The 19,038-nt window shown below is 37.1% G+C and overlaps 1 protein-coding gene across 2 annotated transcripts in view; it reads right to left on the bottom strand.

Annotated features, from left to right (window-relative positions):
• Nucleotides 1-19,038, bottom strand: part of DCBLD1 (discoidin, CUB and LCCL domain containing 1) — a 60,202-nt gene that overhangs the window by 36,440 nt on the left and 4,724 nt on the right. For both annotated transcript variants that reach the window (XM_090279783.1, XM_090279784.1), the window contains exon 2: nt 4,169-4,381. In XM_090279783.1, the coding sequence (XP_090135909.1) occupies nt 4,169-4,381 (213 nt within the window). The remainder of the gene's footprint in view (nt 1-4,168; nt 4,382-19,038) is intronic.

The following is a 19,038-nucleotide window of genomic DNA, read 5'->3' as shown; positions in this document are numbered from 1 at the left end:
GGGAGACTCAGTTACTTCAATTACTTTGGTCTCAAACAAAACCCCAGAAATCCTTTTATAGTAAAAAAGAATCTCTACTAAACAAAGTATGATACTTACATTTTTCTTTTTTTTTTTTTTTTTTTTGGCCAGGATATTAGAACACATGATGTTGAAAGTCATCAGTATGCATATTTTAAATCCAATTTTTTATATGTTTACAAGTTAAATTTGCCTTTAAAAACTTGTTTTGTTCTTAAGAAAACTTATTTCCTTATGTAAGGCTGATATACTTTATCAACTTTACTGTTTGTCGACTGTTTCAAGGGTATTTTGAAAGGGAGTGTCTGTGTCTTAACTTAGCCATGGATATGTAAATACATTATTCTAACTGATGCTGGAATCTGAAAGATCAGCCATAATTATAATACACAACAAGCAGAATGATAATGACCCCATCTTGTATGTATCAGGCCTTTCAACATCAGTAAGATCAAATGCATATTTTGCTTGATTACTGTGGAAGCTGGTTTGGGCACACTGCTGACAGAGCATTTTGCTACCACGAATGTGGATGATAAAAAGCACCCGAAGTATATGAATCAAACATTTCAAACAATGGGCATGGGGGTGAGCCATTAAAAAAGAACTGCAGAAAGATTAAAACTGTAAATCTCCAGCATATTCACAATGGGTAATGCAGTCACATTCCAAGTGGGTCCACTCTTGGCAGAGCTTACAAACACTAATGCCAGAAAACATTCTTCTTTTTCAAAACATTAACTGCATGTTCAAAAGTTTGATAATGTTGAGTCTTAAAATCTCTTGGCCATGGGTTTTACCAATTCATTAGTTAATGAAAAAAAGTGAGCTGGATAAACTAAAACTATTCAGCTGTTTTAGCCACACATGCCCTCGTTAGAGCCGTCAGATACCGGAATTTCAGGAGGTATATAACGTGAGCCAGAACATAAGCTCCCCTCTGCAGCACTTCAGTGGCGACTCCCTTCTACCCCCAGCCCAGGAAATAGTGCTGTGGGTCCCTGGGACACTGTGCTGACACTAGGGCTATCCCTCCACAGTCATGCCAGCTTCTGTGGCCACGCTGGCTACAGAGGGACCTCCCACCCTCCCATCGAGCTGGGCAACAGCCCCAGGAATGCCCACTCCCCGAGCTCAGGTGCAGGACCACAAAGCACTACGCCTCCTCCTCCTTGTCTGTGGATGCCTGCTCTCCTCGGGCAAGTTCAAACTGACCAGGGAACTACTTTAACTATGTTAAAATATATGTCTAGTTAGTGGTTTTGGTCCAAGGTAATCTATTTATTTTGCATTAAGAAACATATGTTTATTAAAGAAAGGATTTGAAAGTAGAGAGAAGACATAATACCCACTGTTAAACCTTCTAAAGTCCTACTTTAGTATTTTGCTATAGTTATGTTCTGAAATTTTACTCAAAGGTTTTTCTATTATCATAACATTACTGTATATTCATATTTTACCTAACACTATATCATAAGCAGCTTTCTAGGTTAACAGTCTTTTAAGCAAATAGCTATTTATGACTGTAACTTGATTTACTTAACTGGGTGCTTGTCATTGAACTTGTTGATTTACTTTCAAAATCATCTATTCTCTGAGTATCTAATATATTCAAGTCATTAAATATTATAAATATTATATATCTATCTATATATATACATATATATAATATTGTATATGTATATTGACAAGTGACTATTCCAAGAATACTCTTCAAAACTACAAAGGACACAAACATATACACGCAACATATATGATATATGCATTGGTAAACTTGCTACATGTCCTTAAGCCATTTAATTCTTTTAAAATATGCTTATAGGATTAAAATATTCTAATTTCCTTTTTATGTATTCTTTTTATTGCTAATTTCTGCAATTCTTGTCTGCCGGATTTGCCTTAGCATGACTGATCAGAAAATCTTTCAAGAAGCCACAGAAGAAATTCTGAGCATTTTAATCTTAAAAACATGCCCAAGATATTAACTACACCTGTGTTTTAAACAACATTGTTATATAATGTAATATTGGGCTGGTCACCTGGAAAAGCTAATAATTTGTTGTGGTTTTCTTTGGGTGGTGGAACCAAGAGAGAGAGAGACATCTGTTTCCAGATGTCTTGGAGCCAAAGAGGCAGATATGAATCTTCTTTTCAGCTTTTTCAAGCTCTGTACACTTTGGCATTTTCCTTAAGTGTCGCTGTGACGCAGTTTTGCTCAAAGGAGTAAATATTTACCTTGCAGGGTAGATGTAAGGGTGCCAAAATAATCTACCTAAAAGCCAGGCATGTACCTGGTGTACAAAAGACACTGATTATGTTTATCTCTACAATGAGCACATATTTTGTCTTTAAGAAACAAACAGAATTGCATATAGAAAAAATTTAAAGAGAAAATTTTATTTACTTGGCTTTACTGCTACAGTGAATTTTAATTAATTACTCATTTCCTAGTGAAGGGTCTAAGTCTTGAAAATTCAAGAATCTAGGAATGCAGAGAACAGTGCCCTGAGGCTGACCATGGCCGCCCAAGCTCCTAATATGTAGTTAATTTCATGTTTTTCCTCCTTTCTGCATATTTGTGAATACATATCAAAGACGATGGGGTAAATTCCCAGTGTGGGAAAGCCACGTCTCTTCTCCAATCCTGCTTCGGGAAGACTTGCTCCCCTTTCTAGTTCTCCCTAAGCCTCTGATCTGAGAGCTAGGCAAATGATCTCTCGGCTGCTCTGTCAGCCAATGGAATTAAACTCCTTCTCTTTCAGGAAAGCAGATGTTCCCCCAGACACAACAGTGTGAACAAGCGACTTCTGGCCCCACTTTGCCTCACATTTTACACTGGAGCTCTGACACTCAGTCTTCTCTGAACCTGACTGGAATTACTGGGCTAACGAGAGACTCCCTGAAGAGTTCCTCTGTAAGTTAATTCAGGTTCGATGACCAGACGTAACGTAACAGTAAGTGTTCCCAGCGGCCTTATGCATTTCTGCAATTCTCATTTTTCCCATTTGAGTCAAACTGAACTGATAAAATTGCAAACAATTGTATGAAATCAACCATCTTTACTCTGTTAAAGTAATTCAACCATCATCAAAATAGACATAATATTCCCAGGGCTAAAAAAAAAAAAAAAAAAATCTTAAATTTTTCCCTGATGAAGCCTAGGTAAGTTCAAACTTCTGAATAAACGTCAGGACTGGTCTGTGCCTCCACTGGGGGAGAGGCACCTGGAGCGAGGAAAGGACTCTGGGCTCAATGTGACCACAGCTTCAAAAGCCGTGTGTTGGAGAAACTGCCTATAGAACAAACAGGTGGACAAGATTTCACCTAAAACCTGTAACATGTATGGCGTTGTATGCATAGAGAATTTCAGAAAATCTCTAATCTCAGAAAAACCTCTACATAAGATTTTGTCTTTGTTTACAAACTCTCTGAACTCAAGCTGTTTCCTTGGCTTTGGGAGGGGATCACTGTTACGGTGACTTCAGATGTCAATATGCTAACAGTACACCCCGAAATAGAAAAAGCTCAATTTTAAAAGGTTCTTTTGGAAACAGTCCTTCTCACTTGCTGCTCCCGTACCCAGAAAACTCTGACCCTGCACCATCCACGCCCTCACTTCATCTGAGTTGCTGCTCAAATGCCCCCTTAGTGGGGAAGCCTTCCTGACCATCCCGTTTGGATGAAATAGAGTTGAAATACAGGCTCCACCTCACCAAGGATGGATCTGTTTAATTTCTATTCCTCCAGCAGTGTAAGCTCCAGGAAGGAGGGGCTCCGCTTTCTCACTGCTATATCCCAATCAGTCACAGAGTTCCTGAACATGTGCTCACTGTTCAATAAATATGTGTCACAGGAATGAATGAGATGTAGATGTTTTAGCCAAGTTCCGCACATCTCCAATTCTCTTCCCAGCAAGATATGAACTCAAACAAAGCTCCTGAGGCATGCGCACCATCTAACATCTCCTTAGATGTCTTTGTTGTAGCTTATGAAGTAAATGTACCATGTGAGCTACTCAAAGAGTTTACAAAAAGCAAGTTTCTCTTCTAGTGTTCCCAGGCTATTTTACTAAGAAACAGACAATCCTTCCTACCCACTCAACTGCAAATGTTTTCATGCATACAGAAATCTAAGTCTCTTTTCTTACCATACTGATCAGAATTGCTGGTGAAGAGAAGGTAGTCAGAAGCACAGGTCTGGGATTCAATATCCAAATCTCCTAACTTGAGAATCAATCTCTTCCCCTTCGCTACTGTGATCGTCTTTTCACAAGTAGTATGATTGGGATAAGTCCTTGGATAATTCTTAGATACCATGGTGCCACTGTCGTGATAGGTCACTATGTGCCCACAGCCATCACCTGTTAAAGAAAAAAGAATTTAAGAACTAAAATTAATTCTTACTGAGAATTGAGAGAGTCCAGTACAATTTCCAACCCATCTATTTTATTCCTTCTTGAAAAAAATTAAAAATAAAAGATTAAATTATTATATAGTAAGTATTATTTCAGGTTATTTCCTCTCGTTTTCCAGTTTAACCTTCTGAACACTATCAATCAAAAGGTTTCATATATTAAAACAGAAAGCCATTAGAAAACAAATCATTTAATCATATTACTTTTTCTAATCATCTGTGTACCCATTCAAACTGGCACAGTGCAGGCCCTTGGTGTTCACAGATTTGCCATTTGTGGTTTCATCTACCAGCAAGCCAATGTCATGTAAAAATGTGCAATGAAGAAAACAATATTACTTCAGAGAGCTACCTTGCTGATTAAATGAGAAAATATATGCAAAATATATGTCACTAATAGAATCTGAGACTTAGGCTGAGAGGACTTTAAGAGCCTGTCATTAGCTGGGGACTAACCATCATTTCACATTCATATCTCAGTTAATGACAGTCATAGATTTGATGGTTCCTGATAGAGTCAGGGTATATAATTAGAGAAAGTCAAGAATCTCCTGTTAGAGTGCTTAACACACACCAGACCTGGTGCTGTTGAAGTTGAAGATAAAAAAAGCAGCTGTGGCTGCTTCATAGAACTCAGAGTAAAATGGAAGATAGTCACATGTTCAAATAACTATAACATTAGATGCTACGTGTCACATTAGCGGCTTACACAAAGTGCTGAGGCAGACAAGAAAGGCTGACTCTTTTTTGGTGAATTATCACTGCTTCATTAAAACAAATTTTCTTAGACTTCCCTGAATAGGAAATATTATCAGTTGACCAACGACTTGCTCCAGGAGATAAATGTGACCGAGTTAACCATTCAAATATCTAATACCATACACAAGCAGGTGGGCTGCCAGGCAAATGAGCATATACTGCATTCAAATTGCAAAATGCCTGTAGTTAGTATGGCTTCACAAAACAAACAAACAAGCAAGCAAGCAAAAACAATCATGAATTCCTGCCCTTAGCTGGAGGGAGAGAGAACAGAAATCATTTGGCAAAGGGACTCTCTCAGGTAGAAAAACAAGGCCTCTTCATTGAAACCCCAACTAGCACATACTGGGAAGCTAAAGACCAAGTCAGAGATCTTCATTCTCCTGCTCATTCCCTAAACTAGAGAAGAATTCACCCCTGCGGGCATCCTTAATCCAGTTTCTTTTTGTAGAGCAAATGATAATGCAGGCCTAGTCAAAAACAAAACAAACAAACAAAACAAAACAAAACAAAACAAAAACTGTATGGCCCTGACTGAGGTGGCTCAGTTGGTTGGGCGTCACCCCCACAAAAGTGAAAGGTTGCCAGTTCAATTACAGGTCAGGGCACATGGCTGGGTTGTGGGTTGTCTCTGGTCAGGGCGCATAGAGAGGCAACCAATCAATGTTTCTCTCCCTTTCTCCCTCCCTCCCACTCTCTCTGAAAATAAATTTAAAAAACATTTTTAAAAAATTTGTCTGGGAAGTGGGTATAGAGGAGGGAACTCCAGAATCTATCCCCCCTTCTGCAGAAACGGTGTAGGAAATGATCCACCCATTACCCAGAAATTCCCACAAGATTCTAGGCAGCCCTGGTCAGGAGGCTGGGTTGGGGAAGAGTTGACCTTAAGAAGACAGGGTTAAAGAACACAAGGGAAATGTAGATGGACAGCTAAGATAAAACTACTCTGCGACCTGGTGAACTAAGTGGAAGTTGTGGAATTTATATTGCAGGCAACAGGGACCCATAGAAGTTTTTGAGAAGAGACATATGAAAGAGGTATTTGAAAAAGTAGGTCAGTCTGGTTGGGTAATGACAGGAACCAGAAGGCTGGGAGAATGTGGGTCAAAGGAGCGGTAAGAGGGCTGGATACGAGCTAGCTTAAAGGGAAAGGAAGGAAAAGAAAAACCGGAAAATTCACAAGAAAACTTTTATCAGCAGACAGGTTTTCACTGATTACAGTAGGAAAGAGGAGAAATAAACACTACCTTTTGAGTCCAGAAATGATTGGAACACTGAGGCTAATACAGGTAGAAAGGGAAGCCCAGATGGCAAGTAGGCTTGAGACAAAGCCTGCAGGTTTGTTTGTTAAATTTGAGGTGATAGCTGTATTTCTTGGGCTTTCTGGCAGTAAGTACAAGACTGTTGAGAAGTAAATGAAAATTATACCAGAGTGAAGCATATGGTGGAGAAGCACATAATGTACAGGGTTTTAATTTAAAATGTGAATTATTTACCTGCTTTTTAAAAGCTTTAATTTTTCTAAATTTCAATTTACAGTTTCTTTTGAAAACTAGTAGTGATTGGTGACTGCCCCTTTAGAAGAGACCAACACCCCAGCTCCCACTAGGTCCCAGTCACTCATTTTCGACTTTCCCCACCTTTGGAGGCACTGATTTTTAGCATTCTGATAGAGCAACACCAGGGTAACTAGTGTACAAATAAATGATTGTGCATATAAGTGTGCTCATCACTAACCCTCTCTAAGCCACCAAGCTATCACTCAGTACACATTTAAATGCCTCTTTCCTTAGTACCGTGAAATTCTGTTTTAGTAAGAAAAGAGCAAATGAAACCTTTTTCTAGAAACACAGCTAAATATAAAACGTGGAGCAGTTATATGTAAATCAACCTACGCATGATTATTGTACTCTAAATTTTATTTAAGTGACATGTCATGACAAAGGAAAATCCCAGGGTGTCACCTTTATTCAACCCTGTAATTATATTTCTTTCTAATCACTTCTACCATAAAGCCCAAAAGGAAACTCATGTCTTCTGATGATCCAGGCAGAATGTGAGCAGGTTTAAGGCTTAAACCCGTCCACCACCAGTTTGCGTGAGGGATACGTGCCTCTTTGGGAAAATTTCCCTTTTTCACAACTATGAAAATGAAATTCTATGAGGCTTTGTTCTGCCAAGAAACTTGAAAGAAACTGGAGTGTCCTAATTTGTTAAAAAGCAAACTGTCAACAGGAATTATAATTTCAATCTTGCCTATGGAAGTAGACTATTTACGGAGTCTTCTGTGGCAAGCACTCATATGGTAAATTTATTCCTAGGGTATTAACTACATCAGGAATTTTCACCCTTTTGTTCTTCCAGTTTTGATGATTTTAAAGAGCTAGATATAGTCCACAATGTATTATATAATTGAAAGTTTCTAAAAGAATAGATCTTAAATGTTCTCACCACAAAAAAAGAAATGGTAATTACGTGAGGTGATGGAGGTGTTAGCTAATTAACTCTACAGTGATAATAATTTCACATTATATACATATATCAAGCCAACACATTAGAGACTTAAACTTACACTATGTCATGTGTCAATTATGACATGTGAGGGAAAAAAGAACTAGAAATATGCCAAAGGGGAAAATGGAAAAACTGCTAGGGAGAGAAAATGCCTAAGACATCACATATTGACTAAAGCAGAACATGTAAATGAAAAACAATGGAGAAGCACTGTTCCCAACGTTTACCCTCACACACAAGGAGCTTGATCCCACGACCTAACTCTAACTGAAAATCACCCACAAGGAAGAAGATAACAGGTATTTAAAATCTATCAGTTCATGTTCCATATCTTCTGTCTCAGTGCCAATATCCTGGTTGTGAAACTATACTATCGTTTTACAAGATGTAATCACTGGGTAAAATTAGGTAAAGGGTACACAGCATCTCTCTGTATTACAACTTCATGTGTTCTCCACTTATCTGAGAATAAAAAGTTTAATTAAAAAATGGAAAATAATCTGTCAGTCTGGTTAAACTTGTTTTCTATTTTGTACATTTCTATACTCTTCATATTTTGTTATTCTCTATGTCTTCCTATAGAAATTATTTTTAATTGAATATTTATACACATTTGCATTGAAAAGTTAGATCTATATGAAGGCAATCAATAAAGGAGGCCACTTTTATGCTAAAATATTTGTTCCAAATCCATTATCAAAATTTCTCATATTTGTCTAAAGGAGCACAGGATATTGAATCAGCAGGGACAGCATAGTATATGTCCCAGTTTTCAGATGAGACACCCAAATGTATATGGAACGTTCCTTAAGGCTACTGAACTGATGGTGGATCCCAGACTACAGTTCCCAGAAGATCCAGCAATGGCTCTAGGATTTTAAAAACTTTTTGTCTCACCTTTTTAATTTGATTTTCTAACATGTGTGTTTGTGTTTAATCTTGGAAAACTACCTGAACTGCTGCCCAATCAAATCTCCCTTTAGATACTTTCATAAGATGTTTCCTAAAATGAGCAGCTCCCTAATAACTGACTATGACAATGGTCTACCCGGGTGGAAAACCACTGGGTAGGACATTGAGGAGAGTTTTAAACTGGAAGTACAGATGTGGCACCATCTACACTCACAGATCTCACGATAACTACACGTGAGACAGACAGAAAGTATGTGTATCCATACGCACCAACACACAAGAAGTGTTACTGTCAAAAAGCAAAACGTATGAATTGATAATTGACTCTGAATCTCATCAAGCCTTTAGGTCTATCTTCACTCTATAGGAAATGCAGGGGGTAGAGGCACAAGTTTATTGACACCGCGAGGACGCAATTAGCCAAATTCAGGCTGTGACATTCTAGGTGCAAGTGACTCAGGTTTTTTCAACAATGAATTGTATGTGTAGACATTTTTAAAAGTGTCTATTTTAGATTAAATAAAACTTAAGAACCACAACAACCAAGTGAATTTTGTATGGATTCTGATTTGAAACACCTATCTTACAAAACCATTTTAAAAAGGTAATTGAGGTATTAAATAATATCAAGAAATTACTATTCACTTTATTAGATGCAATAATGGTATCAAAGTTATCTAAGAAGATCTCTTCTTTTAGGGATGCCTATTTACATACATAGGGCTGAAATGACTTAGGACAGGAGGTCTAGGATTTGTCTTCAAAATTGTACAACAGCAAAAAAGGGGGGAGCTGAGTAAGGGGAAAAGGATGAGGAAATGTTGATGGTTGCTGTAGCTGGATGATAAGGGTTCACAACATTTTAGACTAAAATGAAAACAAATAAAGGCCCATCTTTAAGGGAAGAAATACAATCTTGCTTTTATGATTAAGCTCCATGTGGTGCTGGGAAAACTGGTGGGCGGTGAACCACGGTGGCACAATAGTTCAAGGTGACAGCTACATTAAACTTCCACCTACCTAACATCAAAGGGGAGAATGTGGAAAGAAGGGGAAGGAAGAAGCTTCCCCAAAGGGAATTCGTCTGCTCTTCAAAAGTGGCTACGACACAATGTTTATCTTTTTCTTCCCTTGAACTGTAATTTAATGGCCAAAGCATATGATGACTAAACTATGTATCATTTCCTCTTCTCCTTCAACTGAAAGCTCCCCGCTCTGTGGAGTCTGAAGACTGGTCCCTCCAATGGTAGGCTTAAATCCTGGGGCTTGCTCAGAGCCATAGTTGGTTTGTGAGACTGATCAACCACATCCTCAAAACAACTTGTAAAAATAAAACTGGATGATGTTCAGGTTTTTCAAAAGGCTACACATATAATACTCATTCATATAATTACTCAAGTGACTTCTATATAAAATTTAAGAATTTTAATTCTGAACATTCGGAAACAATCTAAATTAGAAAAGAATAGTCAAAGTATATCTTTAAGCAATGTCATCTAAAGAAAAAGACAAGTTCATGTTCTAGAAGATTATTTAATTTATTTTTGGAAGTCAAATCTATCATATGTGAGGCTCAAAGAAGTGAAATGGCTCAAAGCCATAGGGTTAGTAAGTGGTGGAACCGGGTATGAACTCAGGCTCCAGAGTTCACACGATTAGCCAGAGTAGAAAGGCTAGGTGAGCCACGTAACACACACGGGGAAGAGCTGGCCTCTGTCCCTTGGTCAGAAGCTGGGCAACTTGGCTTACTGGATGGGGTCCTGCAGGCAACAGAAGAGGGAATCTGGGAATACAGCTTTTGTAGAAGACTACTTAATTTTAAAACAGAACATAGAGTACATACACATGGATATGAAGGAAAAAAATATTTAAAATGTTTACTTCTATGGCCTGAGATTATAAGTGGTTTTTATTTTATTTGTACATTTATTTTCTAAATTTTCTATAATATGAAACATTACACGTAAATAAAATAATGTAATTTAAAGTGCCAGACTCACCTAATGATTTTCGTTACATTAAAGGCTACTTTCAGCATTAGTCTTAAGGTATAGACTGGAAGAAGTCTCCATAAACAAATATACCAAGCTAGGGACTTAGTATAATGTAGTTTCCATTTGAAGTTGCTCACTGTCAAAGGGAGAGGTATGTTAACAAGTTATTTCTGAGAGTAAAGCGACAGGTCCCAAAAGAGAGACATGGGCTCACTGTCTGTTCTCCCAATGACTTAAATGAATTGATGGATACGATTCTACCTCTCAGCCTTTAACATCAGCTATTTGGGAAGTATGGATATATGAGGTGTTTTTAAAATAAGCTTAAAACAAATCCCTGATGCTTGCTTACACGACTCAATCATTTATTTAGTCTACTGTAATTCCACTCACTATGAAAGAAAAACAATAACTTCCTTAAAAGACTATTTCCTTTTGATAAGAAATCATGTTCCATTAACAGAAAAGTGAAATTAAGATATACCAGGTACAGACTAAGTTCTGTAATACTATAGAGCATGATTTGGGCATTAAAAGAAAACTTTTCACTGAATTATACCTGTTTGAAAAGTATTTGGGTGAAGTAAACTAAATAGTGGAAAGTATCTTTAAGATTAATTGTTAACTAGTCCCTAAAATAAGACAGCAGCCTTCAATTTTTTTTTTATTAAGACCTAAGGTTAGAACATAGATTTTTTTTATCCCAATCTAACCAAGCACACATATATACACATGCACAGGTAACAAAGAAAAGTCTAATGTTTAACTCTTTTTATTATACCTAATGTGCTGTGGTATTTCCTGTTCTATTCCGTTTAGTTTTTTAATTATAAGCATGCTGGGTGTGGCAACTGAATTGATTTTATTGCCTCCTAATAAGCCACAGCCTGCAATTTGGCCAATAGTGCCCTAACATATAACAGAAGTACAACCATTTCTAGAAACATGCTTTTATTACAGTTATATCCTTGCGCTTCTAATAATCAAGTTACAACAGGTCTCAACACAAACACAATTATTCATGTGTGGGTGTGAGAAAATTTCTTCCCATGTGAAAGATCAAGTGAGCTCTTGATGACTACAATCTTTCCAGCCACAAAGGGGAGCTTGCAATTATTACAGAGCTCTTTGTCTGATGGTACGGCGAACACATTCCTAACTTCACTGTCAGCCAGACTCTCTCAGGAACTTTGCTCTTCTCTTGTGGTGCTTAACTTTCTTATTTTGTGTGTTGCCTGGAAAGGAACAGAAAAACAAGGGCAGGAGGACCTAAGTGATTGTGTGACATAAGTCAGACAGACGTTATAATGATAAAACCTCAGTTATTCAACATCTTTAGTTTTCCTGAAAGGCAAATGAATGATACAGTGCTGTAAAAAGTTACAGTTACAGACTAAAAAGTTCTGAAAAACTGTTTAGAATCTCTTTAAACCTTCTTTTCACCACAAAGAAAATAGATGCTAATCGTATGACTAATCATCTAATGAAGATAGTATCAATACCTTTGCCTCAGCAAAGACATTTAAAGGTAAAATAAAAGGAAACACAAGAAACTTACTGTCAAGTCTATCCATGTAAACCCTTAATACAATGTTTCCTATCAGCTAAAAACACGACTTGAAATGAATCAGCTTGACTGTATGAACATGGAACAAATCATTTCAAGAGGTCTGTCCACAACTCACTACGTAATGTGTGAGGCTGTTTCCATCAGTGTGCAAAGACATCTTCAATTTCAATGTTAACATATTAAAAAGTAGCATGTACACCCATTGGGGGGGGGTCTCAAAACCTGGTTTAATGCTATTCTTTAATGTGCTACAAGTAAAACCAGTTAAAATTCTAAAGTACGGGGTCATACTCCAGGCTTGTTATTCCACAACGAAAGGGTTGTGGGTAGTGGGGAAGAGAGTTTGCACACCTCTCATTTTCCAAATTTCATAAATTATTTTATCTACTTGGGAGGTGACTGCAACAATTGTTCTCACACTGGGTTCCTGCACAACCTTGCCCGGCAATGACTGTGGCTGGGGGGGGTTGGGAGGGATGCGGGGGGGGCAAGTCTCTCCCTCTCCAGGCTTCAATCATCATCTGTAATATAGAGACAATGAGAGTGCCCAGCTCACAGGGTTATCATGAGATAATGATGGTCAAGTGCAGAACACAAATGTTAGCATATAGTAATAATTCAATATATTTTAATTGCTATTTCTATTTTAGAATATTACACATTAAAGTATCAAGAATATTGCTTTGTATTAGCCAACTTCATCCAAATTTCATCACCCATTGGTTCTGTGAGCTTAAGAAGTTATCCACTTGGTGTATATCAATTTTCCTAATTTTTAAAATGACCAACCATAACCAGGTGTAGCAAAGATAAATGAGTCTGTGTGTTAAGTGCTCTAAAAGCTGGAAAGTCTAATTAGAATGGACGTCCTGCTATTTATCCAGGGCACATTCGTCGCTAAGCCAGCATCTCCCAAAGTGGGCACTGTGGACTCCTAAGTCCAAAAAGGAGTTTTACAGGTCAAGCCCTCATCTCTCAAAGAGAGTTGCAGGTAAGTAACGTTGCAGAATCCTACCTTTTTCTGCACCACAGGGCATCTGAAAGCCCTTGGAGGGCCCGGGGAAGCTCTAGCAGGGGACACAGTTTGCAGTATTTCCAGGGAACTCTTTCCTCAATGGGCAATACCAGGGAGTCGTGTTGTATGGGATGCACTGGCCAGTTTCTGGGTTAGCCTCTCAAAAGTGGGACCCATAGATTCCTTAATGGGGCTTCCGGGATTCAGGATTATACATGGAGAAGTGTACTTTGGCCTTTAGAGTTCTAAGAACAATACTGATATTGTACTACATGATTCTGATATTCAAAAGCAAGACTTGACACACTGTTGTTATTAAATTACGAGTGTTTGGGGATCATTGCAACAAAGTTGAAACATTGGATGAGAGAAATTTCATAATTTCACAGATGAAAATTTAAGAAAAAAACTTGTTTGTACAGCAAAGCAGGCCTAAGACAACTGTTTTATCTCTGTTGAATAGATGCTTAGGATAAGGAAGTCAGAGAAAAGTGGCTGCTGACCTTTCCTACTAATGCCAGGATGTTGATGTAATGTCCAAGCTGCAACCGTGAATTTGAAGATAAATGGGAGATATCTTTCCTGTCCCCATAACATGCTGTATTTCCTAATCTTGGTTCCATGTTAAGCATGCATATCGCTATTATTCAGATAAATGCAACTCAATATTGACTTTTCTCTCTGGAGTCCAAAAACTCCTGTACAGTATTACCAAGTACAGACAAAGTTAACCTGAGTTTTAAAAGTTGAAACTATAAGTAGTCTCTCTTTCAAACACACATTTTCACTTTCACACACAAAAAAATTTTTTTTCAAAAAGTCAATAAGAACCAAAAAAGTTATTGAAACAGGGAAGAAAGCCCATAAAATTTTGAGAGGCCTTATTAGTGTATAACATTTATCCAAGTATTTATTGTAAAAGGTGACAGATACAAAAGCATTCTAAGGACTTTATATTATCTTATTTAATCTTCAAGATGATCATATTTGAAAGATAATATTAGTTTCCTTTTTAAAATTATAAAGTATTTCATATGTATGTGTATACACGGGTGGGCAAAAGTAGTTTACAGTTGTAATACAAATACAATAATAAACTATGTGTTTCACATACTGACAACTATAAACCTATAAACCTACTTTTGTCCACCCCTGTATATGCACACATATATAACACACATACACATAAGGTGCATACACAGAAAGAGTAATATCTCAAACATCCAACTATATACCCCATAGCTTTAAGATAGGACATTTCCAATAAATGCAAGTGAAGCCCACAATGCCCTTTCTTCAGTGCACGTTTCTCCTGCTTCGCCTGTCATATGTGTGATGAAGCTGAGGCTCTGAAAAGCTGAGTAACTCAGCCAGGTGTTTGAGCTGGCATCCGAACCTAGCCTTCCTGACTCTAGAGACCATGGAACTCAGTCACTGTGCTCCAAGGCTGCCATTGTCAAAGTCACCCTTCTTAGAGGTGAGGAAACTGAGGTAGAGAGATTTAAGAAATTACCCAAGTTCACACTACTCCTGAAAACCACAAGTGGTATTAAAACTCACATTACATCTATTTATTTAGTCTTACCTTTTTTGGTTCAAAATTAACATGAAGAAAGTAGCCATGCTAAATTTAGTTTCTTGTGAAACTTATGAGAAATTTCCTCTTTTTCTTTTTAATTAAAGTAAGCACTTGTTACTAGGCGATTAAAAAGTGACTATTTTACCTCCAGCAAAGGCTGTTCACTTTGCTTAGCATCAATGTGGCTCTAAAACAATGCTCTGTAAATGAAAACTCCAGTGGATTAAAGCGTTGCTTCTCAAACTTCGTGGGCACACTGGTCACTTGGGGATTTTGTTACTATGCCGGGCTTGGAAATTCTGCATGTCCAAATCTCTTGGTGATGACTATTCTGTTTATTCCTTTAAGATATACTCTGAGTAGAAAGAGACTAAAAGAACCCTCATTTTTAGTTGGGAATTTGCAGTCAATCTTTTTTCAAGTTAAAAATCCTTGAAATATCAGTTTTGTGCAGCTTTATTTTGCTATCTATTCCTAAAGTTGGAACATATCCATATATTTTGAATTCTCTAACACTTAATTCACACTAGATTTCATTTATAAGACTAGAACAGGTAATAATATGTTTTGGGATCTATATTTTAGCCAGGGTGTGATTTCTGACATCTGGACAAGAGTGTCAGTTTAGGAATTACTTAAGCATACAGTGCAAAATACAAAGAAATAGGATGAGGTTTGTGAGCATAATCTATGTACTGTATATAAGGAAAAAGCAATCAATGTTTATTGACTAGTAAATCTTAGTTGAGAGAGATGGTATCTTATCATATATCCAAGGAAGCATGAAATGTAAGACTTGACAGAGAGAAAATAAACCTTATAAAATTCACATCACATTCCACAGTCCTGGAAATTGCATTGTTTTTGCACATTCTGCATTGCCAAATTCATCACAATCTGATAAAAATACATGCTTAGCTACTAACTGGAATTTGAAAAAGTCTTAATAGTTCAGTGGTGAAGGTGATCATGTCCGAGAGAAATCAAAGACTGTTAATTTAGAAAATTATTGCATAAATTATGTTCCACCAAGACTTTTCTTTAACTTGATCTCTTCTGGACATGAACTCCCCTTGTAAATGAAGAACAGGAGACCACCCTAAGGCATTTAGAATCTGAGGACAGGTACCTGCATCCTGCTTTGGGCATGCAATGTGAGTGTGAGTGGAGTAAATGACCCCATCTCTCTAAAGTCTCAGTTTCCTCAATAGCTCTCAAAATTGTTGGGATTAAATTAGATGCAAACAACAACACTTGATAAAACAAAATATATATGAAAATAGGTTCTTCAATTTTATCTGATTGGACATGCCACAATGATCAAAGGATACTTAAGCCATTGAGTGAAATGTTGATGAGGAAGAGTACTTTTACAGAGTATTACCCTATAGACTACTTGCAGGAGGGATGGGGGGCAAACTTGTACTTCCTTCCTGAAGTCACTGATCATTTTTAGCATCATTAAAAGTAGAGAAATAATAATAACAATAATATATGCAGCTTGTGATACAATTAGCAGTACATGGCACCAAAAACAGCCTGAATCTAATCAAGTCTTTTGGTTGAACTCAGGTTTATACAGAAATACAAGGTAGTACACCAAGTATAAGACACACCAGACAGAAGCAGTCAGTCCAGTTTAGGATATGAGCTGTGTTGCAGGACAACTGAAAGATTTCCTTGCATAAAAAAAAAACATTTGTGGGTAGGGGTCAGTGGTAGATTAAAAGTGACTTAAGAAACATAAAAACTAGCTGCAATTTGCGGGCTTGTTTGGATTCTTGTTTATACAGATCAATGGTCAGAAGACATGCTTAGCATGCTTAGTTTAACTGGGGAAACAAGAAAATAATACTATTAGTATTTTTTAGGTGTGCTCACAGTTATGTGAGAAAATGTTGAGAGATACAAATGAAATATTTAGGGAAGAAATGCCATACGTTTTTAATACCTCAGAAGAAAAGCCGTCTGTCTGTTAAGATCATAATAGTACATCACAGCAACTATAGTCAAGAGGATGAAAAAGGAAAAAGAAGAAAGAAGACAAAGAAGAAAGAAAAGTGTTTCCTACATAGAAGGCTAGAGGGTTTCAAAATATTTTTAAACTCTTGAGCTAGGAGCAGCAGCAGGTACAGGGCCATTTCTCTATCTGTAGAGTTAAGCTATCTTCTATTTTAGTTTCTTGGAAAAGCAGGGACTTCCTAGGGGAGTGGGGGAGGCAAATCTTGATACATGTCATTCTCAGAATAAGCAATCTCTATTCCAAACTCCTGAGAGAAGGAACAATTTCAGTAAACAGTTCTCATGTTCCAGTGGTCTTATGGGCTAAAAAGTCTCAGAAGTGTCCTCCTTTGGGCTGAAGTCGACCACATTTCAATTTGAGATAAACTTATTTTTGTGAAATGCAATAAAAATGCTGCATTAAATCCAGCCAGCCATTTAAAAATTAAGTGGGACTCAAGGAGTTGTTTCCCTATTTTCCCTGTAGGAAACTTTATGCACTACTACTTCAAATGTAACTGAACTTAGTAAGTTTTAATATCCATTGGCCTTGTTCTTTGTCAGAAATAATAGTGAAATAATTTTGTTTTTCCTTTTTTGCAAGAATAGAGCGCTCCATAAATATTACCTACAAACTTGAGGTACATCCACTGAACGCACCCAGTAATGAAATGGAGGCAGATAGTACTGGTTTCTCAGGATTTTAATTTTGTGATGAAAGAAAAGGACTGTTCTTTGCCCTTTCAGTAAAATGTAAATATGTTGAGCACTGAATTAAAAGGCTACAGACAGTGGTTGTAATGTGAGCTAGAAAAGTGCTGAATCTAGCCCTGGCATGGTAGTTCAGTTGGTTAGGCATCCTCCTGCAAACCGAAAGGTCACGGGTTCGAGTCAAAGTCAGGGCATATGCCTCAGTTGTGAGTTTTGTCCCTGGCCATGCCACATACAAAAGACAACCAATCAATGTTTCTCTCTCACTTTGATGCTTTTCTCCCTCTCTTTCTCCCTCCCCTCCCCCCTCAGGGGAAAAAAAAAGTGCTTAATATAAAAACAAATGTGGTTCTCAGTAAACTCCAAACAGCTTAATCGTTGAAAGGTTGACCCCTTTAAATGTAAATTAAGAATCTCATCCAGGAAGGGCCAAGAAATGCATTTAGTGCACTTAAAGTTAAACTTAATAATTTTCTCAGATAAAATACAGACAATCAAATTACTTCTGACTTCATAAGCAAAGAAGTTATTTGAATCACACAGAATACAAGATCTTGATAAGACTCACAGCTGACTGGCCAAAACAAAATTTCTACTTTTACATTGGATATATTCCTCAGTCTCAATAAACTACTTAAAAATGTGTTCTTGGTTTATCTGAAGGCTAACTGTAAAAATAAATATAAACTTGAAAAATTTTTTCCAACTAGTATGGTCAAAAGCTTTTAATAAAATGTTAAGCTGGGAAATAAAAAGCAGAATATAAAAGCTTACAGCATATAAAAGAATACAATAGAGTATCCAAGTATTAGTTTTATTGTTGTTTTATACTTTACACATATTATGTATTCAATATATATAAAAAATTTGCCTACCTAATATTTAGTCAACAGTATATAAGTGCAAGTGTGCTTATATTTATTTGTTTTGGGGAGATATAGTTGTGTATGTGTGTGCACATATGCCAGAAACATATCCTTAGTGGTTCTCTGTATAACATCTTCTTTGCAGGATTATGATATATTGGGACAATATTATTTGTCAATACCCTGCTTATTCCACAACTGCTCTGCCTTGTAAGCATTAAGGAAGATCCTTGGGAAAGCAGACAAGAAAGAAATCTCCATCCTAAAACAAATGTATTCTTTTATTTAAAAAAGTTGCAGTGTAGCTTTATAAAAAGTGAGAGATAAAGTCATATGGAATCAATAGCTTTTACCTTGTTTCAAATGTTATTTGCAACTTTCCCCACAAATCCAGCTCACCTAAAATTACCATATATGATACTCATGAAATTTCTGCAAACATAGGATATACTTTCATACAGAATGTAGCCCCAAGGAGATAGTTCATAAAAACTAGGTTAATAGATCAAATAGAAATGGCAATAAGTAGTCAAGGCATTCACAACAATATGGCTTAATAGAATGCTAATGTCACAAATGTCTAAATGCTGTCCCTAAATGATCTTCAAGGTGATACAGGACCCTGATGGCCTCAATGCATAAGCATCTGCAGATCTTAGGAGACCACTGATCCACCAGGTCCA

This window comes from Furipterus horrens, unplaced genomic scaffold (genome assembly GCF_987537825.1).
Source record: "Furipterus horrens unplaced genomic scaffold, mFurHor1.1.pri manual_scaffold_6, whole genome shotgun sequence".
NCBI classification, from domain to species: domain Eukaryota; kingdom Metazoa; phylum Chordata; class Mammalia; order Chiroptera; family Furipteridae; genus Furipterus; species Furipterus horrens.
Note: the sequence above shows the minus strand (reverse complement) of the source record. Positions and strands in the feature narration are given on the sequence as shown.